Consider the following 24,579-nt stretch of genomic DNA (forward strand, 5'->3'; position numbering starts at 1 on the left):
AGAACTTCTCTAAAGTGGTAGATATTGATCAAGTATCCGAGGCAGTGATAAATATATATATATATATATTTTTTTGGTATGTTTCTATTTTCAAGGGAAGACCATGACAAGACATTTATGGCGCTCACTGGATTTTAGCCTAAATAATTTTTAACTTCTCTGAATCTTAATTTAAGTTCTCTGCATATCGTATAATTTAATAAAGTTTGCTCAAATTGAAGTTTTTTTAAACCTCACCTACTTTTTAAAAAGATGTTCTGTACAGCAGAGATACTTTTAGGGAATATGAATAATGATCATTTTTATTGTATGTGGCATGTTTTGTATGGATATTATTTTGAATTGTACATAATTTTTTTCAGGACGCCAGAGGTTGCATCTCTTTATATACTGGTTTCCCCAAAAAACCCTTTTCCTCCTTCATCTTATTTCTTTGTCTGCTTTCGTTTCTTGTAAAGGAAAAATAAAATGCATTTTAAATATGTGTTTATTGTCTCATCATTGGCACAAGGAGCAGAGCCTCTTTGTACCAAAATAACTAGAAAACACGTTTTTAAAAAAAGCAACCTTTTTTTTAAGAAATAACACCACACATCTTGAAAAAGCACCAGTCAAAGTCACAGATAAGAAAAAGAGGAATTTATTGTATATCATCTATATACATTTTGAACTAATTTTGAAAAGATCTGCACAATATTATCTTGAAATCTTGAAGTATTACCTATGAACAGGATGTCGGATGGTCATTATACCCATGGCAACAAACCAAACATGGACAGGAGTTTTTGACAATTTTGGTTCAACTGACAGCAGTCTCTTTCACCCCCACCCCCCTCCTGCATACAGTCTGCCTGCTGAACCTCCACCCATGTTAACAGTAGCAGCAACATTTCAGGGGGTACAGAGCCAATGACCCAAATAAGAGGAAAACAACTCGTAGGAGACGGGAAGTACACGTCAAAAGTTCATCTACCACAGTGCAGAGGACCCAGTGTTTGAGACAGCATGCACAATGGATACAAACATGACACATGGATTCTGGATCATGTGATGGCATAACAAACGATAACGCCCTTGTGGACATAACAGTGCAGAGCCCGACAGTGACAAATGTCAGTGTAATACTTTCATAGTCTCGTCTGCAGACAGACCGGGAGGAGCAGACGCAGGATGAAAACATGCAGTTTCACTTTACAGCATGTCAAGTCTTTAAAGGTAAAACTACATCTAACTTACATGAGTATGTTCCCTGTGTGTGAACTGTCAGCAGTTGTCTGTAGTTCCGAATAAATAGCCAGTGGCAGTATCAGATTTTTACATAACGCTCCAAAGTATTCCAGTGTCAATGAAAAAGAGATGTAACCCCCAGAGGACAGATCTGCCTTGTTGAGCTCTTAAAAGAGCTCAACAAGCAATTCCAACAATTTCTATATATATATAGAAATATATATATATAGATATATTTAAAAAAAACAAAACAGACGCTGCAGCAAAAATGATCTGGGATCAGTAGTACCACCAAATTGCCATGATAGGAGCAAGTGAAAAACAAATTCCAGCAGATAAGATAAGTATTTCCTGGCACAGTTAGAAACCATGCAGACAGATCTGAAAGTACCATCCAATCAAAATCACGGTTTAAAAATGTCACACTGATGCTTGTGGCATAAAAAGAAACAAAAATGCATGTTTTATATACAAATCATATGTACCCATCATCAGTAGTGTCTTATGTCAAAGTCAGAAGAAAACACCCACCACGATGTCTTTACACAAAACACACACACACAAAAAAACCTGTATATGTCATTGCCATTTCATACGCCTCTTATTTGCTCAGTGTGCATGATGTCATCGCCGTCACCAACAGGGTTATGGCTACATTCATGCAGTATCTTATTAAATGAATGCAATAACCCTTTAATCTATCAAAGATGGTACGTAAGTGTCATCTAAAACCTCTGCTTTGTCACATCTCATCTCACAGTGTTCATCAAAACATGAAATTTAAAAAAAAAAAACTATGAACAAATAAATAAAACCATCCCAAACATTATCCCTGCCACATTTCAAACTAACACCAGGACTGGACCACATCTGTTGTGTGATACCTGCAGGTCTCACACAGGATGATGAGGAAGCTACAGTTGAGTGCAACTATTTTTGTTTGTAGGATATTCAAGTGAGGGATTTAAAAACAAAACAAAAATACAACCCACAGTCTGGCTGTTCATGCTTAATCACCAAATATCCAATAACTGATTTTTGTCAAATGAACTACAGCCTACACCAGAAGACCTTTTTGGAGTCTTGGAAACATGGTAGTAGTCCACACACACACACACACGACTAAAACAGTGCTTCAGCCTTCTCTCTCTCTCTCTCTCTCTCTCTCTCTCTCTCACACACACACACACACAGCGACAGAATGTGGTGTTGCATGGCCAACAGAAAGTGTCATCACTCTTAAAAACCACAACATGCTTGACTCTTCTGGATAAGTTCAGTCCATCACGGTAGTTTCAGAGATAAAAAAAAACATCCTGTCACTGTACAATAGTAATAATTCCTGCCATGGGAAATGAAAACAAAAAGGTTGAGTGTGATGATATTAACATTGGTAATGCTGTAGTGTAGTGGCCTGTGGATGGGGGGGTGTTGGATTCAACAGGGGTTGAAGGGAACACGGGCAAGAGACACAGGAGGAACACAAGTTGGGGGAGAGAAGGAGTCGGGGCGCAGGTGGAGGAGTGATTCTCAGTAGTTTTGGCTAAAAAGGTGAGGTAGGCCTTGTCACAACTTGGAGTGTGGCTTTAAAACTGGCAGGGTTTATCATTTGCAGTCTGTCTTTTAGTGTTTGTTTCCTATGGGAGTGTGGTCTGGTTGTGCGTCTCCAGCACGTCTTTGTGATGCCTGGCCGCTCACATCTTTACGTCTTCCTCCACGCTGAGCTGAGACAGAGTCTTCTTAATGCGCAGAGCCGTCAGACGGGCTGCTCCGTTGGCATACCAGCACTCCCTCATGATCTTCCCCATCACACGCAGTGCCTGCACACAAAATGACAAAAGGATCAGACTTTCTCTAATAGGATTTCCCATTTAATGTGGTCACTGCTTCTCTGTTTACATTTTAAAGGACGCTTGTGTCTATGAGTCCAGTTTGAAAGTCAGGCTCTCACAGAAACCTGTGTAGCTACATCAGGGGAATGAAGGCTGCACACACTGTATTTACACAGCTGGTCCAGCCTGTACAGTCACTGATGTAATACTTCTAGTTAAAACACCTTAGAGTACTCTAATGGCACAAATAAAGCAGAAATTAAAAAATAAAGTCACCTACAGGTGGGCCCTTGCTTCAATATTCCAGAATTAAGTTGCTTTTCATTCTCCACACCACAACACTGATTTTGTAATCAGCCATCCACATTACTACTCCAGTCAGGACATCACGTCCTGCCAAAACGATACAGCCACTGGCCATATTTTTAGAGAACCATCAGTGCAGCTGCTGGTATACATAGTGTGAAATACCTCGTAGCTCTGCCACCAGTTAGGCACATTGGGCCTCAGTTTCTGGTCACACACCACCTTCCTCATCTCCTCTATGGAAGGGTCAGAGGGCACGAGGTCGAAGTAGGGCAGCTGGTACTCCTCATGGATACCTGTGGTACACAGCGGAGAAACATTCTCAGTCTCTGACTCACATCTGCTTTGACCCCCCCCACCGTCAGCTGCTGTTTGTCATCTCTTACCTCCTGCATTGCAGCGGCGAGCAATTTCCCAGTAGACCAGGCCCAGCGCATAAATGTCAGCACACTTGAAGGAATCAAAGTGTTTCATATTGATGGTTTCATCCAAGACTTCTGGAGCCATATACCTGCGGTGGATATAAAGGAAAAGAGTGACTAATAGCACCACATATATTTATGACAAAGCCATATTCGCAGACTGTTGAGTGATCTTATTCAGTAACAATACAGCACTAATGGAAATGTTTTAATTAAAATAGGCTGCACAATCAATCGTCAATAACATGTTTTTTTAATAGTCCAAAGAGCTCACAAACATGTGTGTGTTAATATGGTAAATATATGTTGTTTTGGGACTTTTTCCTTTTAGCTGCTAGACATTTATAGCACCAAGACAGTGGTAAAGGTGGCCCAGTCAGGACGATGGGGTTCACAGCACTTTAAGTGGGATTTGTTGACAGCTCATTTGTGTATGGAAACATTTACCTCTTAGTGCCTACGCGCTGATTCGGTGCTATATCGATTGTGTCTGTGATGGACTCGTGGCGGACTGCCAGGCCAAGGTCAGCTATGGCACACATACCATTCTTCTTAACCAGGATATTTTTAGACTTGAGGTCACGGTGAGCAATGCCTGGTTTACCTGCAGGAGAACAGAAAAGACATCAGTACATTTGCATCAAGTGTGTGCTCCTGCTGAGTTCATTTGTTAAGGCAGGCAGTGCGTTAAGCACGACATGTTGGTCTCACCCTGAGTGCCGAGGATCTCCATGTGTAGGTGTGCCAGGCCGCTGGCGGCTGACAGTGCCAGTTTGATCATGCCCTCAATGGTGACAGAGTAGCGGTTCAAGTAGTCAAACAGAGAGCCATGCTCATGATAGTCGGACACCAGCCAGAGCTGAGTCCAAGTGCCATTATCTGAGAGAACAGGAGAATGTCACTTTATTATGAACAGTGTAATTCATGTATTCATTCAGTGCAAACTTTGGCTTCACATAGTCTTCCTCACCTTTATTGTCTGCTGCAATGAATCCAAGAATGTTTTCGTGCCGTAGCATGATTGTCTGGTAGATTTCAGCCTCTCGGAACCAGGAGCGCTCCTCTCTGGATGAGAAGATCTTCACTGCCACGTCTCCTCCTCTCCACTTTCCTCGCCACACCTCACCAAAACGACCCTTTCCTATTATCTCCTGCAGGACGATGGTCCTGGCTACTGTCCGTTGCACGAACAGAGGCAAACCTGCGGAAGGCGGCAGACATCAGAAAAATTAGCTAGCTGTTCTTGTACAGAAATTAGGAACATTTGACTACTGATGCTGATAAGTCACCAGTAGTCAGTCTTTGACAAGAAGTGGACATGAAATAAAAATCAAAACACATCAGGTCTACTGACCAGAGCCCGATCCCGAGGTGGACATGTCATAGATAAGGTCCTGCAGGGTCTTGTCCTTGGCCAGGTACAGATGGTCACAGGAGGGGTCCTCTACCTCTAACCTCTGTCTGTGGCTGTAGGCCCTCTGGTGATACTGGAACAGGAACACGCCGACCATCAGCAGCACACAGAGCAGAAACACAGGCCCTGCAATGACTGCCACAAGCTCCACTGGGCCCCAGGTGCTTCCTGGACCTGTCCAGTCACCCTTTGTTGGGACTAGAAGGGCAAACAAGAAACAGGGAATTCATTTTAATTCAACAGACTGAGCATGTCACAGAACAGCTTTGATGTTTGATGATGGATGCTCACCTGGGACTTTCAGGTCAATACTGTTGCAGTAATCTACATAGCAGCAGTGAGTGTTGAGGAATCCTTCAGCACTCAGACAGTAGAAGGGCTGTCCAGGGGGGACCAGGTTGTCCTGGTTAATGCAAATGCGTACATGTTGCTCTTTCCCCTCAATGTAGTACGTTGAAGCCATGCAGGCACCATCTGTCTCGCACTCATAACCCGTCTTCTCACAGTTTGTGCAGTTGCAACGTAGAGCTGTAAGAAAAGAGAGAACACACTGTCAATACAATTTTATCAGAAAGGGCCATGAGGTTAAAAAAGCTATCCATTTCATTTCACCAAGTTATCCAGCAGGGGGCAGGCTTGCATAACAGGTTCGCCACAAAATGCAAAGAGTGTCCCATTCAATCCTAGGCATTTTATGATGTGTAGACACAGACCTGAGAGTTTAGCAGAAGCAGCCAGACGGCCCTGGCGGCCCTGAAATCAGATCCTTCACTGCAGATGAACCCAAACACGCAGGGTGGAGACAGACCTGCCCAGTGGGACAGACAAAGTGAAACCCAACAAGGGGAGAGGGCTCCTGCCAAATCCCCAATGCAGCATTCTGCTCCATACCGCTCTTCTGTCTTTCTCACACACTGACACAGAAAGCTGCCACTGTTTAAGCTAATGAGACAGAAGTTTTATTAAATACAGCACCGCTCCTGCACAGGGACCTATTAAAAGGTGACACAATGGAACTCCTGCCGCCATAATAATAAAGCTACGGTGGTCCATTGCACACTTAAATGAGGTCACTGCCAGAAAATCCACACAAATCTGCCACATCTAAAAAAACTAGTGCTGGTTAGGCAACCCAGAGAGCAAGCAACAGCCAACTGATTAGATTTGGAGTGAAATGTGATTTTGAGTCATAGCACACATGCTTCTCATTTAGATTAAGGCCAGCTCAAATGGTTTCTTCTAAGGTTTTCTCCTACCACACTGCACAGCAGGGCCAGGCATGGTTAGGGGGTTGTAAGACTAGTTCTTTTATTTACCATTGGAAAAACACAAATGTCAACCAGACTATAGGACCATGAGTGAAGCTCGACAGACCAAGAGCCGGTCCTTGTTTGTACCAAAGGCTGGATGCTCAAGACTAATCACTGTGGAAATAGCAAGTCCCCTGTACCAAAACAACACAGAAGGAGACACAAAGAGGAATTTCAATCCCTCTACAAAAAAGAGGCTCAGCATCAGTTGGAGTGGTGACAATGTCTGGCCCAGAGGAAAGAAAAGATTTTTTAAGTGTGGCAGGATTCCACTAATCCCCTGTGTCTTCTACAGGGGGCTTATTTGACCAGATGAGCTCACTGATCTTCCCTCTTCGGCCTAACTTTAGTGTCTATCAAAAGGTGTCAGCAGATTTTAACACATTCTTTAACCTATGAAGTCAGCACGGTTTACATTAAAAAACATGACTAGTATACTGATTGCACCATCAGCATGTAACACCTAAGTGGCCAAAACCACAACTCTGGTGTCATAGGAGTGGTTAGCACTCAACTGAACTGTACAAGGTTGAACACTGTGTGGGAGCAATTTGTTTTTTGCTTGTAGCGTGCATGCCGATGTGTCTATGCTTGTTCACTGAGTGGTAACTGGAAATGTGGAACACTTGAAACAGGATTTCAGTAATATTTCACACACACAATATTTCACACACACACACACACACCCTGTGTGTGTGTGTGTGTGTGTGTCAGTGTCTCTTGTTTTTCAGGAGGTGTGTGGGAAAGTGGCAGGAACTCTGGGTTGAGTGCGTCCAAATTCACTAAAGTTCGCATGCAGATGGAATTTCCTGCAGATTACACAGAGGTGAACGAGGCTGGCCTGATAAAGAGAGAAAAACAAGCCGCATGCCACATCACGCTAATCTGCAGCATTAATGGAGCAAATACTTCAGCTACATAAAACAGATGATAAGGGTTTAAAAGCTGGACAACTTAAAACCCTCTTTCCATCAGGGGTTTCTTTTATAAGTCTGTCATTACACGATCTCAAAGAAACAGATCAATCTTTAGCAATCCAGACACAAGCCAATTCAATCAATCCATTCTCAAAGCAAGAGCACTACTTAAAAAGAACCATTTAAGACAAAGAGCCTTCTCCCCCACTACACTTAGTCAACATAGGTATTGGAAATGAGTCTCTTTCCCCTCATAAAACTTAAAGGGCAAAGGCTTCTTTTGACTAAAAATGTTGCACCAAAACGCAGCAATGAAATAACAGCAGAGATCTGATAAGAACACCATGAGCTGAAAAGGAACAGGCGCATTCATCTTGGAGAGTGTGTGTGTGTGGTAGGACAGATGGTACACAGACATACAGACAGAAGCTCAGGAAGGAAACCAAACAGGGCTGAAAACACACACATTCACTTCTTCAGTCTGCCATGGATGGTTTGTGGTCTACCAAGAGTTTGGTTTGTTGCGAATCTTCCCTTTCATTTAGGGAAACTTTGTGACAATACCATGTGTAGCTTGCTTCCAAAGCCACACAAACAAGGAAAAACATTATGGGTGGCCAATATGGAGAAAACCTATGACGAAGCATATATAAGCACATAAAATTGATAGTGAACACAGGTTTTTATAGGGAGTTTATTTGATGGGTTTAGTTACCAAAATGCTTTATCCATTAAAATCATTCATCAAATTCAAAAATACAAACTGGTCTCCTCTATGTCTTTAATATACCGGGAATCTGAGATTCCCTCTATGAAAAAAAAATCTCTGGCTACAGCCTATATTAAAATTTTGCTCAGCTAAAACGAAAATTTACAAAAATGTACAACATGAAAATGAGCTCTGGTACATAATGAAATCAAGCAAGAACTCTTCGAGCATCAAGCCAAATGCTTGTTGTTTGCGCAGTGCTGTGCATATCTCACTGGATTCAGAGCAAAAGTGTTACAAAGCTATACTTGAAGGAATAACATCAAGCCTAAATACACATTTAGCATTTGAGTGGAGGCTGTGTGTGTGTAGTTTTTGAGTGAACTATGCTCTTGTATCCACATAATTGGTGGTCTTTACACTGGTCCTTTGTGTGGAGATTAAGGCGACATGAGGAGGGATTGGACTGGCCCAACAAAGAGCAGAGTGGGGGAGAGCACTTCTGCATGGGGGGATGGGTGTATCACACATGGGACAGACTGGGGTTACCAGTAACAACCCCAATGTTTGGGGGCTGCTCTGGGCCAGACAGGATGGGGGCCGGTCCCCATTTGGTAAGGGACAATACAGAGGGGGAGAGGGCAAAAGGGGGGTAACAAGCAGGACTCGCAGGGCCCCCAGCTGCGACTGAGGTCTGCCCAAGTGATCAGCTGCGACTGTCATTAAAACTCAGTCTAGACTTTGACTTACAGGAGGGAGCAGGAAGAGGGAGCAGAGGTGGAAAACAGGGAAAGCAGAGTGCAAAAGCGGTTTCTTTGAGCTGCTGTTATGTGAAGTTCCTATCATTCCGTTCATGTTGAGACAGGAAACGGCAGACATGGTGAGGAAGGGATTAATAAAACATTGCTGCCACAAACAGTGCTGCCTTAACTAGGACCCAGTTAAAACCACAGCATAGTCCCACTCCAAACAGCTTTACCCATTAACCTTGATAAAAGTGTGCTGTGTATACACTTGTTGTTCAGACTTACTCGTGCGAAACAACCCTGTCAAAACAGAGGTGAACGTCAGCATATGGTAACATCATAAAGTGTGTGGAAAATACTCTAAGTGTGCTTGAAGTAGGGCGGCAGGTTACACAAACACAGTGGGTTTCTGGGGGCTGGGCAACGTAGACAGACACAGTCGGTACGTGTGTGTGTGTCTGTCTGTGTGTGTGTGTGAGGAGGAGAGCACCATTACCAAAATGCACTGGCTGAAATTAGATCCATACAGATACCAGACTGAGAGCTGATCAAGACAAGCAGACGCCACCAGACAGTGTGAGTGCAACACACACGCATGCGCACGCACACACACAACACGACTGTGTCCTAATCAATGCTAGGGGAAGGAGGAAAGTCATTACCTTTGTCTGCATCTCAGGGTCAGATTACTGATCTGATTCTAAAGTGAAGTCTCTGGGGCTGAGGCTGCTTCTACCATCTCTACCAACCACCACCCTCTAGGCTACATCCCATCCTGTCTGTCTGTCATCCGGATGGGTTCAGAGCATGCACAAGTGTGAGCACAGGGCAGCCTTATTTTAGACCTGCTGCTGATGCGTAAGTTGTCAAACTTAAAGATGCTTCCATAATGCTCCATTATATGGCAGATCAATTAGTCAATGCATCTGCCATTTGATTGATTATTGTTGCAAACTGCAAAGTGAAACACACTTTGATGTTGATGTAACCACAGAAGCCTGTGTAACACAAGAGACACAGGCTTAAACTTATTCTCAAGAAGTTAGATAACCAGACTTTGTCCCCAAGCTCTTACCGAAAGCCCCTGATCACACTAATCACAGCAAATCAATGTCAGCAAAATATTGGAGAAAACTTGACAAGTAGGCCGCACACCTTCCAGCAGAAAATTACAAGGCAGCGCAGATCTGGTCTAACTTCCAACAGCAGCCAAATAACTGTACAAAAGAGACATGTAATGGAGGGCGGGTGTCAGGTTTAGCCCTATAGACATGAACTCACATAGCTACCAAGTCTGTCTGGGTGTAGTGTGACGACAACAATTCTTCATCTCTGTGCAAAACAAATGTCGATTCTGTCACCTATGCATTTGATGTCAAATCCCTTTAAACAAAGGGCACATTGGAAATTAAAGGCATACTAAAGTGGGCAGCCTCTGAGATAATAGTAATCTCTTGTGGTCTAACATCAGTTATGGTGGAGCTGGGTCAGTCAGAGGCTATGCTGTCTGCTGCAGCAATTAGGACTCTGTGCCTCCGGGCCAACGGAGGTCATTAACAACACTGGCCATTATCGGGGAAAAACTAGACCACCCCAGACCTGACCTGACCCTGACTGGCTCAGTGCCACAATATGAAAAGTGTTTGCAAAGACAAATTGCTAAGAAGTAGGTGTCTGGAGTCAGGAAGTAACCTGAAATATTGACTGCAACATCATTTCATCACAATTTAGCTGCAAGGGATCCAAAACCAAAACATTGATCAATTAATCTATCACAACAACGTTTCAAGCTCTAGCTAACAAGAAATACAAATGCCACCCTCCGCTCGGCAGGCCAAACTCTCTCCTCTTTACAGACAAGCACCTTTGAACCCAATAACTTCTCTGTACATTCCCTTGGCTCTGATCTAAGGGGCAGGTGTACACATGTTCCCCTCTGACTAGCTTCCTGCACCTGAATTCCCTCACATCAAATCTCACATGTATCAGCACATGTATCTGAAAAGAACTGAAATGGGGACTTTTTCTAAGTTTCCAACCACCAGTCTTTGGTTTACACTGAGAGACATCAGGGAATGACAAGACTCTGGCATGGCTGGTGATAGTATGTGGAAGGGCTACTTAAAGGTAGTGCAGAGTTCAAGAGATAGCAGGAGCTCATCTAACCAAAGACCTTCATTTAAACGTAGGGATGAAAACAACCTATCCTTGAGGCCTTCTCTGGTGACTGAGTAAATGAAGGTAGAAGTGGGACCACAGATAACAAAGTACAGATTAAATTCTGACAGCGCTCCAGGCCTTTTATATAAAACAGATAGAGAAAGGAGAGCGAAAGGGAGGGACGCACCCTACCTCAAGGCAGTGTGGTTGACAGTGCCCGTATCACATTGCTACTGTGTTCAATTCACCCAGGCTGACTGCGTCACGCAGACATGTAATGCCCATAACACCAACTCCTAATCCGTATGAAGTCAGCACCACGTGACAGATTCGCAAAACATGTGTGAGTAAAACATATTCCCACAAAAACACTCGCCCTGCACACAGGCCTGGAATCTGCTCTAGTGGAGCAACTTTCAGGTTTGTCTGGTTTCGGTCCTTGCATGGTATAATCCATTATATGACGTCAAACTGTGGCTCAAGACAGACTTGAGGGCCCCTTACATGTGAGAGCCCTGCCAGCTGGACAAACCCATCACTCCCCTGTCTGCACAGGCCAGAGACCCACCCCCACTCACCCCTTACACATCACTGTCAATGTTGGAGTAACCCAGTCAAACAAACTGGACACTTAGGTGTGATAATTTTCCCAGCGTGACTTATAAGAACTTATCAACATGTACATGTTATCTTAGCTAAGCGGGGGTTCTTGAAAAGATGACTCAACTGTTCAAAACGTAACATACGCTCCAACAGATAACAATGCAGGCAAATAATAAAAACAATTACTAAACTATCTAGTTAGAGTTAGAACAAGAATATAAAAAAGCAGAGACCATTGTGTGACCAGAAGTGGAGTTTTATAAAACCAAGACATGCTTTTGATTAACCTATTAAATCCTGATGTGAAAGTCGGGTGTTTGGAGCACAGTCAGAGTGGAGTAGACATGCTGCAGAGGCAAACACTGGGCTGTAGTGTGGAGCTGGGTATCAGCTGCCTCAGCAGATGGGGAGGATTCAGACTGAAGCAGCCCCTATAACTGGGGGCTCAAAGGACCCCACTTGCCACATTTCCATCACAATGAACCCAGACTTCAACTTTGACTTCTGTCTGGGATGGCTGAATGTACGGCTGTTGTCACCCTATGCCAGCATTCACTTTCTGCTGGAGGCCACTAAGCAGCCTTTTCACTCCTTACAAATGGACACCAATGGCAGAGCTGCCAGTGTTTACCCTCAAAAACACATTTCATGCACAAAGTAGGTTAGGCCTTCCATTCAGAGGCTCCTTTCTGCTCTTTCCAGCGTGGATACCAGCTCTCACAACATGTGACGAAACTGTAACTGACCACATTGCGCATATTTAACCAGCCTGCTATCATTACACAGCGTCCTCCCCGAGGTATACAGTGATAAGCAGTCACAAGCCAGCAAGAGATTGTTTTGTAAATATGTTAGCATAACAGACGTCGAGAGATTAACTTCAGCATCAACAGTAGCTTGTGTAGTAGGTTATTATTTGATCGGTCCATGGCTGGCAATAAATCATTTTATATTATTATTCCAGCTGTTATTGGAAGCGAAATTACTAATATTTTTTGACTTTAAAGACTATTTGCTAGCAAATGGTTAGCTGGCGCCTCGACACAGACAGACCCACCATGTTGTTGTTATGGTTTAGCTACTTGCTCCGTGTTCAATAACGACTCCTCTGCTTCACCAGTCGTTATAAATCATAACAACTAACAACACTCTAACAATCAACATGGTTTTTGATTCGGGCGAACGGCAGCTGCGGTTTTGAGGTCGACGCTAGCTACACACGGCTAGCCAAATCCCTGATACAGAGCGCCATGACGATTAGCGACAACAGGCGATGCCCAGTCCAGGAAAACACATCTAGACAAAAGCCGGAGAGGTGCTGTGATGAAACTTACCATTACCGACAGCCACCAACCCGATCAGGGCGAGCAGCGTTGGGACAAATTGCTTTAGAGACATTTCTTCTGAATTCCCATCTCTCCGCGATGAAATGAGTCCGAAGTGTGTCGTTATCAACACGACCCGACCTGAAACACAACCACAGTCCAACCGCACACACCACACCGCCAGATACTTACTAGCCAGCCAGCCAGCCAGCCAGGCCAGTGACGTGTTTAAAGGGGTGTGTGCGTGCATGTTTAAAGGGGAGGAGGGCTGCCTGCAGCACGTCCCCCTCTGCCGCCGAGGTCACGGCTCAGTGTGGTAAACACAAAGCTGCGAGAATTACAACCTTACAGCCTCCAAAGTAAGAACACAAAGGAAAACCCAAGCTGTGCGAAGTGCGACGGCATCTTTAAATTACGACGGTTCCATATGTCTATAGAATCATGTTCATAAGATTACATTCAGTCTACAACACATTCCTGATGTACTTGTTTATAAAATGTTATTGTCTAATTATTTTATTTTCATTTTAATCAGCTTTGATTACAATGTGTTACATATTTATTTTCCTTTTTTAATTGGAATATATTATTATAGTATATAATATTGAAATAAATATGTGAATCTGTTCATTCTGTGATTATATAGTTTGTCACTACTGTACTTAAAACGATATTCAGTTTTTATGAGTTAATGTATTAAGGTTAATATTTATTACTGTGCATTTTATGAAAGGTCTGTAATAAATTTATTGAGGACAGAAACAGTTTACATTACTGACAAGAATGACATTTATCTGGGATGATGTCATTCACATCATTTTTTTTATAAAAAAAAAAAAAATTAATTCATGAATTACTGTAGTCCCTGTGGTCTATATTCAACATAAACTAAGATGCGACTTGCCAAAGCTGAATCTATGTGTGACTGGACAGTTTATTTCTGACTTTTCTTACCATGGGAACCAGCTGTAGAAAACAATGCCTCGTGTGGATGCAGATGCATTTTAGGCCTCTAGGTGTAACACTAATGGGCTAGAAAACCCCACAGCCTTGGAAAAATAGTTTTGAATACTACTTGAATAATACTTGTCTGTATTTATATTTGATATCTGCATATGATATTGCACAATCTTGTTCTATACTTATACTTTATATTCACATCTCAAATTGCACACTTTTTGTACTTCTATTTTATACTGTTTTATTTTTACATTAGAGGTCAATGTTAGGATGCTGAGTGTCATCTTAGGATGAATAAAGTAATTCTATTCTATTCTATTCTCACTCAGAACTAGATTGAGTTATTCTTTAGATATATAGACTATGAAGAAAACAATACAATGCTCTATGTTTTTAATATACAGACTTGCAGTATTATATTGTCTATAACCATCCATCCACATTCAGTGTCTGATCACTATCAGCTGTATCTGCAGCCACAATCCCTTCATCAAAAAGAACATGTTGTTCCTGATTTTTCCAGTTTATCTCACCTTCTTTTTGTAGCCACTTTTGAGCTAGTTACCTCTGCTTGCAGGTTTTGATGTGTACACGTACAAAAACTGGCACCTAAAAGGAACAAAATGTGTTTTGGTGCAGCTCCATTCAGGGTGTTCTCCCAGCTCGGGGACCCTGTCTGTACCCCACTAGCACATTCATCTGCGGTCAGCTGAGAATGTAGCTCAGGAAGAGGTGAGCAAGGCTCTAACCAGGTGCATTTGGGACTTTATCTGTGCCTGGTTTTATCACCTGTCCTCCTGGTAGCACTCTCACCGATCCCTCCCCAAGCCTAATTGTGTCTGCATAGTCTCCTCTGTGGCTTTAAATCTGTCCATTATCCTCTCTGTCCAATTTATCTCCACATTTCTTCAGTGCATGCCATCTGCTGAACAAACCCTTCTGATCCACTGGGAATGATCTGCTGTGAAAAAGAATACATAGAGGAGGGAAACTGAAGTAGAAGTGAGATGTGCTTCTGCACTTTCAGACATGGAGTTTGGCCTCTGTGATACTTGAACAACCCCCCCCTGCAGTGTTAAAAATAACCAGCTCTACATCTGACTGACCAGACAGACTGGGACTTTGGGGGTATTATCTCACTGGAGTTTGTTCAACAAGCAAGCAGACAGACAACACACACACACAGTCATATATGCCTGATGTCAGATTACATCCACTTACATGAATTTCCTGGAGCTTTACTGTAACCTTAACCTAACATTAAAACATCCTTAAAATGTCTCAAACGGGGAAGATATGTCCTCATAATGTGATTTTGTAAACAGAATTAAGTCTGTAAAACATGAACCGTACACACATGCTCACACAAACAGATAAAGGAAGAGCAAGCATGGCTGATAAAAAAGAAAAACATGCAGATACTGCACGAGTGGGACTGAACTGATACCATTATTTTCACCCGCCGCTGGGCAACACTACATTTTGATTATTGTTGGTATTCTCTGCTACAGTTTGCACCTCAACTTTTCAAGCTTTTATTCTTTAATTTTGTTTCTCACAGTCAGTGGAAAAACAAACATGTAAATGAGATAAATCTGACACCCAGCCAAGTGCACTGTTGCTAAGAAAAATTAGGAAAAGAATCTTTAAGGATTGTTAAATAAATTGGTGTTTTCTCTTTTAAACAGGGTAGTTTAAATGTGCATATTTACGCTCTGTGTTTGGATTAAAATATGTTATCATTACCATACCATTACCCATAATATACTTGTGATAATACTGGCAAAAATACTCAACATTGTTTACAATTCCTCCATCTGTCAGCTGCGTCTTACAGTGTTCTACCTATAACTTGTATTTAAGCCCATTTCTATGTGACTGCGTAGAAATGTATGTGAATATTTTCTTATTTCTTGTATGTGGACTGTCTGAGCTGTCTGTGATTGTTTGGCCTGAACCTTCTGCTTGTTTCCAAAATGATACAATGTGACCTATATACAACTGTAAAATGAGTACACTGTAAAACAACCAAGATAAGCTGCACTTACTGTAAACAGGGATTCTTGTTCGTCTGTTATCTGATGACATCTACTGGTCAATGGGAGAATTACACACAAATAGCTCAACACAAACGTGAAAAATACAATCCTTTATTTATCATATACAATATTACATAATTGTTTGTGGATTTGTTTACTGACCACAGTGATGTTGTGATGGTTAAGGCAGACAGAAATTTAAAAATATATTTTGAAAACACAAAGGTGTTTAAACAAAAGTATAAAAATTGTGTCTTGTTTAATAACAGAAATATTTTACCTTTAAAAATATATTTACAATAAGCCCAATGGTGATACATGACAACAGACTCAGTGTTGTTAGAATATGTACAACTAAATTGCTTCATTTATGTGCAGATAATGTTTATTTTAACTTAAATGCTTACAAAAAAATATAATGTGCTTTTACATGTTTCCTGTATTTTAAGTGTTTTGTAGTTTTAAGTGGCTTTGGTCATTTAATTCATATATATATATATATATATATATATATATATATATATATATATATATATATATGAGGAAAAGATTGTGCTTTAGATTAGAAATAAGACAATAAAAAAAATCCTAATGTTTGAACTGCTGTAGATATGGCTCACCTAAACCTTTAAATTAACTGATACTAAAAGATAGCCTTGGGTGTGAGATAGTCTAGACACCACTGCTCAAAGTCATATGGTTTTAATATATAGTTACAGTGTGAGTCATTAGTTTAAAATATGGTAATGACATGCACCTCGTTGTGCTGGAATGTGGTGAGAAATTGCTTCTGGTGGTTTCTAGACGTCCTGCTTGAGTTTTTCAATGACAAAGTCGCTGTCGTGGTCCAGTTTGGTGAGAGTCTTCCTCACCCGCAAGGCTGTAAGGCGGGCCGATGGGTTCTGGTACCAACACTCCTTCATGATCTTAACAATGGCTGACAGAATCTGGACACACAGAGAAATAATAAAAAAAATATACACAAAATAGTGATGTATTCATATGTGTGTATGTGTGTGTGTGTGTGTGGAGGTCTACCGGGTGGGAATGGAGCCTGTTGTGCAAACTGGGCCTCTGCTGATCCACACACACCACCTTCTTCATCTCTTCAAAGCTGGGATCTGAAGGCACCAAGTCAAAGAAGGGAGGACGGTACTCTTCCACAATCCCTATAAACACACACACACACACACACACAAATCACACCTCTCATTTAGCACAACTGTCAAAAAACAGTATAAGCTGCCAGAAAGAAAAGATTATAAACCTCATAAATAGATAACAACTTTCAGTGGGTTTATCTACTCATGTATTTCCAGAACATAAACTTCTCTTATACAAGGTCTAAAAGGGTCACTTGGAAAATGAGATAGGGTGTAGTGGGAGTTTTGTAAAGTATGTTTGACTAAACAACAGAGCAAGGAAAGATATCAGTTCCCTGGTGACTAGACTGGGATGGAAATGTGTAAGTCCTGCAGTGTGAGCCATAAAGCAGACACACACACATACACACACAAAGTTATGGATGTGTGCCCATCAGCATGTGTGTGTGTGTATAAATTGTGAACGAGGGCTTCTGGACTATGTACAAGTGAGTGTTGACACTAGATAAGACTGTTTATAATTACAGCAGTGCTAATCATGAGAGTGGATAGGATAGTAGAGACAGACACAGACTAGAAAAACACTGGAGTGTTAAGAGACATGAAACTGACTGGTTCTTGTTTGCTAAAGCCAGACAGACATGACAAAGGAACAGATTTTCAACATGATGAGTTGACTGGCAATGAGTTAGCTTTTTGAAGAGCCACAGATGTTTTTTCCTGTATAGGTCAGAATGTCTGCAAATGTACACATTTCTAATATTATTGTCACATTACCATTGACAACAGTCCTGCGTGTAATTTCCCAGAAGACCAGACCCAGAGCCCAGATGTCAGTTTGTTTATAGGACTCAAAGACATCCACACGAATAGTCTCATCCAACACCTCAGGAGCCATATAGCGCTTGGTCCCCACACGCGGGTTGTTTCCCACATCAAGGTAGTCATTGGACTGAGAGTGTATCACAGCCAGACCTAACACAGGACACAGAAAACCCATGAAGCCTTTTAGTTAAAGGTACATTACCAACTTTAAAATAATAAGCAAGAGCAAAATCATAATGCAAGGCATGAAAATGCTGTTTCGTTTAAACACATGAATCATAACTACCAGCAGGATTTAGAAACGAACAGATACACACTGTGATTCACTGTCCCGGCTCTGAACATAAACTCTCACCTAGATCGGCAATGCAGCACTGCCCGTTCCGCTTTACCAGGATGTTTCGGCTTTTTAGGTCTCGGTGAGCGATTGCCGGCTTTTCCTGTGCGCTGAGAATCTCGGTGTGAAGGTGGACCAGGCCGCAGGCCACAGACAAGCACATCCTCAAGCAGCTTTCAGGCTCCAAGCTGCTGTACTGCAGGAAATCATAGAGCGAACCCAATTCATGGAAGTGGGTGACGAGCCACAGCTGGGTGCTAGAGTTCTTGGATGTCATGTCAGAGGCGATAAAACCTGAAAGCCAGAAAAGAAGAAGCTAATTTCATGTCTGTCTTTTGACTGACACATTTTAAAACATGTTCTTTTCCAATTTTTTTTTGGAACTCTGCTGCCATACCCAGTATGTTGTCATGTCGCAGCTGTACAGTATTGTAGATCTCTGTCTCTCTAAACCAGGACTGCTCGTCCCTGGAGGAGAAGATCTTGACGGCTACACTCTCCCCCATCCATGTCCCCCTCCACACCTCACCATACCTGCCCTTACCTGAAAACAGTCACAAAGTTAGACAATTGCAAAGACAAAAAATACTGCAAAGAAAAAAAGCAGTGGCACAGAAAGAGACTGACCAACACATTCAACAAGTGAGATTTGTCTGGCCATGGTTCTTTGGACCAGATATGGAAGCCCCGTTCCACTACCTGATGTACAAAACTCATCATAGATATTCTGGAGAAAGAGACAGAAACATGCAGATGTAAGAACTCAAAAACATCTTTTGGCAAAACATGGTCTCATGTAAAACAACAAATGTCTCCCTTACATCGTATGTAGGGTCATCTCCAGTAGGGACTTTAAGTTTTGTGACATCTTGGTCTTCAGCATCTTTCAGTCTGCAGGGTGCCCGTCGGAAGTGAAGGAATAGCATCAGGGCACACACACTTGCAGTCACAAATAAGAGCAGCAAAGACACAGCGATGCCCAGTTCTGGAGGAGGGAATGCTGGGGGTGGTGTTGTCGTTATCCCATCTAGACAAATAGACCAACATTAAATAGACTGAAGGTGAAGCTGCTTGTAGCCTAGCACACAGTGCTTCATTGCTCCAAAAAAGGAGAGCCATATAGTATGGATTTACTCTGACTGACCACAAGGGGGAACCAGATACTCTACAGAGGGAAGGCTGCAGGCCGGATGAAAGGTGTGCATTGAATTATAAGATGATGCTGAGCAGACAAAATTATGGATTATGCATGAGAAATATTGTAAAGCAATATTTGTGATACTGACTAATATCTGGAGGCGGTGTGATGTTGCCGTTGCACAGGTGATCCCTGCAGCAAGAGACATAGAATCCCTCAAAGGAGGTCATGCACTGCTCTCTGACGTGATCTTTCATGAAACAGCCCCTCTCCTGGTCACCGCGCACCCAGGTATAGAAACAGTAGTCTCCTCTGCAAGTTCCATTCTCACATGTGCCTTTGTCATTCTCACATATACACAGCAACTGCCCATCATCATTGGTGTCTGAAACACAAGACAATACATATAGGAAATACAGCTTGTAGGTAGAAGAACAAAAGCAAATGCACACTGTTACACAACAGTAAAAGATGTAGAAAACCTTCGAAGATGATTGATCAGCGAGATAATAATCAAGGCCAAAAACCTGTAATTCAAAGAAAATGTGAAGTGGTTCCATGAGGGCAAACCCTGATATTAACACCACTTCCTGGGAGCGGTGGTTCACCATAAGTGCTACTTTGGTTTGAAAATAAAGTGAAGTACGCAGCGTGTCTGAGAGACAGTCACAGAGGAAGGAAACCAGGGAAAATGTCTGCATGATTAAAGTAAGAGATGTGACGTTAACGGTGACTGCAGGATTATTTTCTATACTTCTCTGGTTTCGAATACCCATCGTACATTGGCGGGTATTCATTGGATGCAATTATAAAGTTCACAGATAAGTCGAGGTCTATTTAGTGCAATATTCAGCAGATGCATGTCGGCCCCCCCTGTCTGAGACAAAGGACAAAGGTTGCGGGGTCTGCACAGACAGACAGTCTGTGGTCTGTGCTCTCCTTATGACTCTGCTACATCTTCAGCTGGTTTCTCCTGGAATCCCTCTTTTTAATTCTGCGTGTACACAGAAATGCACAAAGCCTACAACAAATGCAGAAAATCTGCTAGAGCCAGAAAAATGCCACACATACTTTGTCACTGCCTTTTTTTAATGTCAGGCGTGTTTTATACACCCATCTTGTCTGAGTCTGTTTGCAGGAACCTGCTACTTATGTTGTTGTGAACAGTGAAACTAAATGGACAGTGAACATGTTCTACATTTGATCTTAACTCACCTGCATGGATAGCAGAAATCCACAGAAATACTCCAGCTGCGACCAGTGTGAGCAGAGCAGAGCTTCCCATCTCTGTGAAACAGGAGCCAAACCTTTAATAACAGTTAATAATAATCAATAAATGAGACTACACTACTACAACTATACTGTTCTTTCTTATTAGGAAAGGTCATAATGAAATACCTTAATTAAATAAATAATTAAATTTTAATTGGTGTGTTATGCAAAATACACAGAAAGTAACCTAAAAGTGGCATCTACAAGGAGTCAAACAGTGGTTAAGGCCCAGGCTCTGACGAGGCAAAGGAAACTATGAGGTCAAAAACAACAGGCATAGGTCCCAGCCTGTCTGCCTGTGTGGTAATTGCACTGGGTGGGAAAAGGGGGCTTAGGGGAAGCACTCCAGAGTGTTTGTGTGTGTGTGTGGTGCTGTGCTAACCAGGCTCCAGGCCTGTCGACTATGCGACTACCCCGCTCGCAGAATAAATATTGATGGCTATGCTTCCTGCCATTGAGTGGCCCCACCCGCCTAGCTGGCGGGACACAGGTCTGCTCATTGTTTAGGGCTTGCACTGCTGTGAGTCATGCAAGTAGCACGGTCTTTCTTGCTGCTAAAGCACATCTAGCTAAAAACCTGACACCCGCGGGAGCTTTGACCTGGTACAGTTAATCAAAGAATATCACTGAAAGTGACAAAATGTAGATTAAAACGATTTTGGAATCCTGCGGTTCCTTTTCTCACTAAACAATTACATGAACTGGAAAATTGTTATCGTCCTTTTTAAAAATGCAATGATATGGATCTGTGCAACTAGATGAACTGAGACAGACAAACGTGCCACTGGCAGAGGCTGACTTGAGATGTGTCTTCTTTGGTTTACAGATGTACTTCGACATACAAGCCTATAATTAAAAAGGTCTGTAGAGCAGCCATCATTCTAGAGTATTCTTAAATAACTGACTCTCATATCCTGCATCTTTCATGTGCACTAACCCCTGAACTATACACATCTTACCAATGAAACCTGCAAATGTAAGCACAAAACTACGGACATCCTCCTTCGGTTTTGATGCATGTGGCTAGATATTTTTAAGCACAGGAAGCATCACATTATGTTATTCTTTCAATTTAACCAGGGTGCCAGATTATAACAGGTGTTAAATATTTGTCAGTTTACTGATTTTACAGCTTTGATTGACTTTAACAATCTTTCAAGTTTCAGTCTCTAAAATACTTTCAACTCTCTAACTTATGTAGCTTGTACTGAAATGTGAAACTTCTTCTTGTAAAGGTTATCAGTACTTCCCCTGAGTATTTTACTAAAAAACTGTCTTGAAGCATTCTTCCTGTAAGTAATTCCATCCAAAAAGATTCAAACGGACTGCACTTAGCTCTTACATGCTAAAACCCCAAACTGTATTTTAACAAGCAGCAAAGAGTCATGCAGCCTGCATGTCAGTGGTGGTAAATCTGTGGGCCGTCTGGAAAAATAACATAAACACAGCTCCACCCACAGATTTAACTTAGTCTCTGTGGAGATGGAGAAACACAACCGTGCCTCTTTTTGCCCAGCTATCATTTTATCATGCATGTATCCTGACATATGAGAGAGGGTTAATCACGTCCTCCATCGCAGGCAGCCTTCTGCAGGCTTCCTCTGCTCTCTCCTGTTTGTCTCTGTTCTGTCCAAAGCTACATCCGTGTGAACTGGGGGGAGTGGGGGTGGGGGATTCATTTTCATCTCTTCCTCTCATCTACAGAGCTTTGACTTGGGACGGCAGATCTCTCATTCCATCTCGATGACTCTTTGGTTACAGTGGTGGACTGTTAGGGCACAGCACAGGATAGCAGCCCCTCAGCTGGGCCTCATTGAACCAAAATACCCTATAAATGTCTGGAAAAGTAACTTTGTAACTGTGTTACAGTAAAATGATGTGATGTGGTTCAAATGAGAACATCAGATTAAGCATGTCTAAGTAAAGTATAGTGACTGTGACCATCTGCTAGTCACAGTGACACACTGTATCTTTATCTCTGACTAAGACAGGTTTAACAGGTTAATGGCTCACTTTCTGGGCGCCTGGTCTCACATGCATACACCTACAGTGAAGACTTGTTTTTGAAAGAAAGGGACAACTACAGTGCACCATACATGCTGTGTATGGGAGCAGGTTTATGCCCTACAAAAGTGACAGCACCCACCTGGAAAGAGTCCAGGCGGCTTCCAGTATGACCTGCAGTGAAAGGGCAAATGTCTTCTGATCATCTGATGTGTGTGTGTGTGTGTGGGATGGGTGAGAAAGATGTGCTAGGCAGAATTTACATCTATACAGGATGGAAAACGTGTCAGTTCTGCATATTTGAAGATGAACTTTTCACCCCAGTGTGTTGCTTTAAAGAAGGATCTCATCTCAAAAAGGAAGTATTTAGATGCCTGCTTGAAAAAGATGTAGCAATACAGAAACATTTATGTTGGGGATCTTACTAAAAGTAAAGATGGATAATCAGCAAATTTGTTCAAGGTTTCAAAAGTGATGTGGTCATTACTTTTAGATTGAATAATCTAAAATAAAAATAATGAAATTATCATAAACCTATAATAATACCCGGAATGAAAAGAGGAAAATATGCCTTTGAAATGTAGTAGACCACATGTTAGCAGTGTCAGAGTTTTGCAGTACTTGAGCAGCCTAAATGTGCTTTAAATAGAGATCAAAAACTGTATTTTCCTTCAACTGCACAGGTTATATGAATATTTCCACATCACAGCACAGGTGCATGGCTAACTGCATGTCACTGCAGTTTAAAATGTGTGTATGACATCTGTTCACATCTGGAAACACGTGGAGTGATGTGTGTCAGAGTTGATATGAAGTTGATTGTGATTCAAAGCTACACTTCACATCTTATGAACTAAAATAAAGAATACACACACACACACACACACACACACACACTCAGAGAAGCTGTTAAAGCCATTACCTGTTTCCTGCTCGCCTTCTAACTTGACAGATGTAAAAGCCTCACGTCTCCCATATCAGAGATAGCTAGCAGTGTTCCTCCAGAAGTAAAAAGAAACGCTTAAAATAGAGCTGGCTTCATCTTAAAGTGGAGCAAAACGGGATTACTTCTCGTCTCAGTTGCAGATGTTTCATCCAGGCAGAGCTCACATCCTTTCCTGCGTCGATGTCGACCAGTCGCCTCTACTGTGAAAACTTTTCCAAAAGTATTCTCCAACAATTAGACTCGCTTACACAACAACGATGAACATCTGCTGAGCTGTGTGAAGTGCAGATTAAGTTAGTCTGAAGAGAAACTGTCTGCTCTCCGTGTCTGACAGGACAGCGAGCAGCAGCCTATCTCATCTCGGTCCAAATCTGCGCTGATAAACGTACAAGACGAACCATCGTCTTCGGATTGGACTCCTTCTTCCGCCTTGACAGCTTTACAAGTGACGGCTCGCCTCCTCCATAAAGCAAGAACACTTTTTAGTTGCTGTCCGAGTTCCTGATTTAAAAGCAAGATTAGAGATTTTTTTTAAATAGTATGCTGTTGTTGTCCCACCCCTTATTGTCCTGTGCAGGCTCTGCTCGGCCTGGAATGTGTTCTCATAGCGGTTTTCCTGTTTCTTGCTAAACCTCTCATTTTCCTTTTCCCCTGTGGACTTGTGTCTGCACTGCACTGTCAGGAATGTGCTTCAAAGACCCCACTATGATACAACAGTGTTTTTGTAACTAAAACCAACAACATCTATGTAGATTTTTTTAGTATGAGTTAGCAGTTATGAAAACAGCATTACACGTTTACTTATTATTTGTTTTATATTGTTCTACTTCAGACATCTTTATTTAATCTATACATCGCACCCAGCAGTTTAGTTGATTTATCTGTTTTTTCTTTTTATTTCTTACGCACAGATAACGTTTATTATATGATTCATTATTCCGCTGTGTAGCAATTAGGTAGCTGGTGTAGATGACATCACTTTAT

The 24,579-nt window shown here is 42.0% G+C and overlaps 2 protein-coding genes across 4 annotated transcripts; both read right to left on the reverse strand.

Annotated features, from left to right (window-relative positions):
- Window positions 1-624: 624 nt before the first annotated feature.
- acvr1ba (activin A receptor type 1Ba) lies at window positions 625-13,208 on the reverse strand. Its single transcript, XM_028409711.1, has 9 exons — window positions 12,981-13,208; window positions 5,493-5,729; window positions 5,142-5,399; window positions 4,758-4,988; window positions 4,499-4,666; window positions 4,235-4,391; window positions 3,752-3,876; window positions 3,531-3,661; window positions 625-3,047 (listed from the first exon to the last, which is right to left on the reverse strand). Exons 1-9 carry the CDS (start codon window positions 13,042-13,044, stop codon window positions 2,922-2,924), a joined length of 1,497 nt encoding a protein of 498 aa, XP_028265512.1. The 5' UTR covers window positions 13,045-13,208; the 3' UTR covers window positions 625-2,921.
- Window positions 13,209-16,065: 2,857 nt separating this feature from the next.
- acvrl1 (activin A receptor like type 1) lies at window positions 16,066-24,182 on the reverse strand. 3 transcript variants are annotated; one of them, XM_028409545.1, is made up of 10 exons: window positions 23,572-24,182; window positions 20,589-20,660; window positions 19,522-19,758; window positions 19,057-19,262; window positions 18,863-18,962; window positions 18,633-18,779; window positions 18,254-18,529; window positions 17,851-18,048; window positions 17,009-17,139; window positions 16,066-16,917 (listed from the first exon to the last, which is right to left on the reverse strand). In XM_028409545.1, exons 2-10 carry the CDS (start codon window positions 20,656-20,658, stop codon window positions 16,771-16,773), a joined length of 1,512 nt encoding a protein of 503 aa, XP_028265346.1. In that variant the 5' UTR covers window positions 20,659-20,660; window positions 23,572-24,182; the 3' UTR covers window positions 16,066-16,770. The 3 variants fall into 3 exon arrangements, with proteins under 3 accessions (XP_028265346.1, XP_028265347.1, XP_028265345.1); XM_028409546.1 differs by having other exon boundaries at window positions 20,589-20,680; XM_028409544.1 differs by lacking the exon at window positions 23,572-24,182 and adding an exon at window positions 22,792-22,981.
- Window positions 24,183-24,579: the final 397 nt, after the last annotated feature.

The sequence above is a fragment of the Parambassis ranga genome, chromosome 7 (assembly GCF_900634625.1).
Source record: "Parambassis ranga chromosome 7, fParRan2.1, whole genome shotgun sequence".
In the NCBI taxonomy this organism is placed as follows: domain Eukaryota; kingdom Metazoa; phylum Chordata; class Actinopteri; family Ambassidae; genus Parambassis; species Parambassis ranga.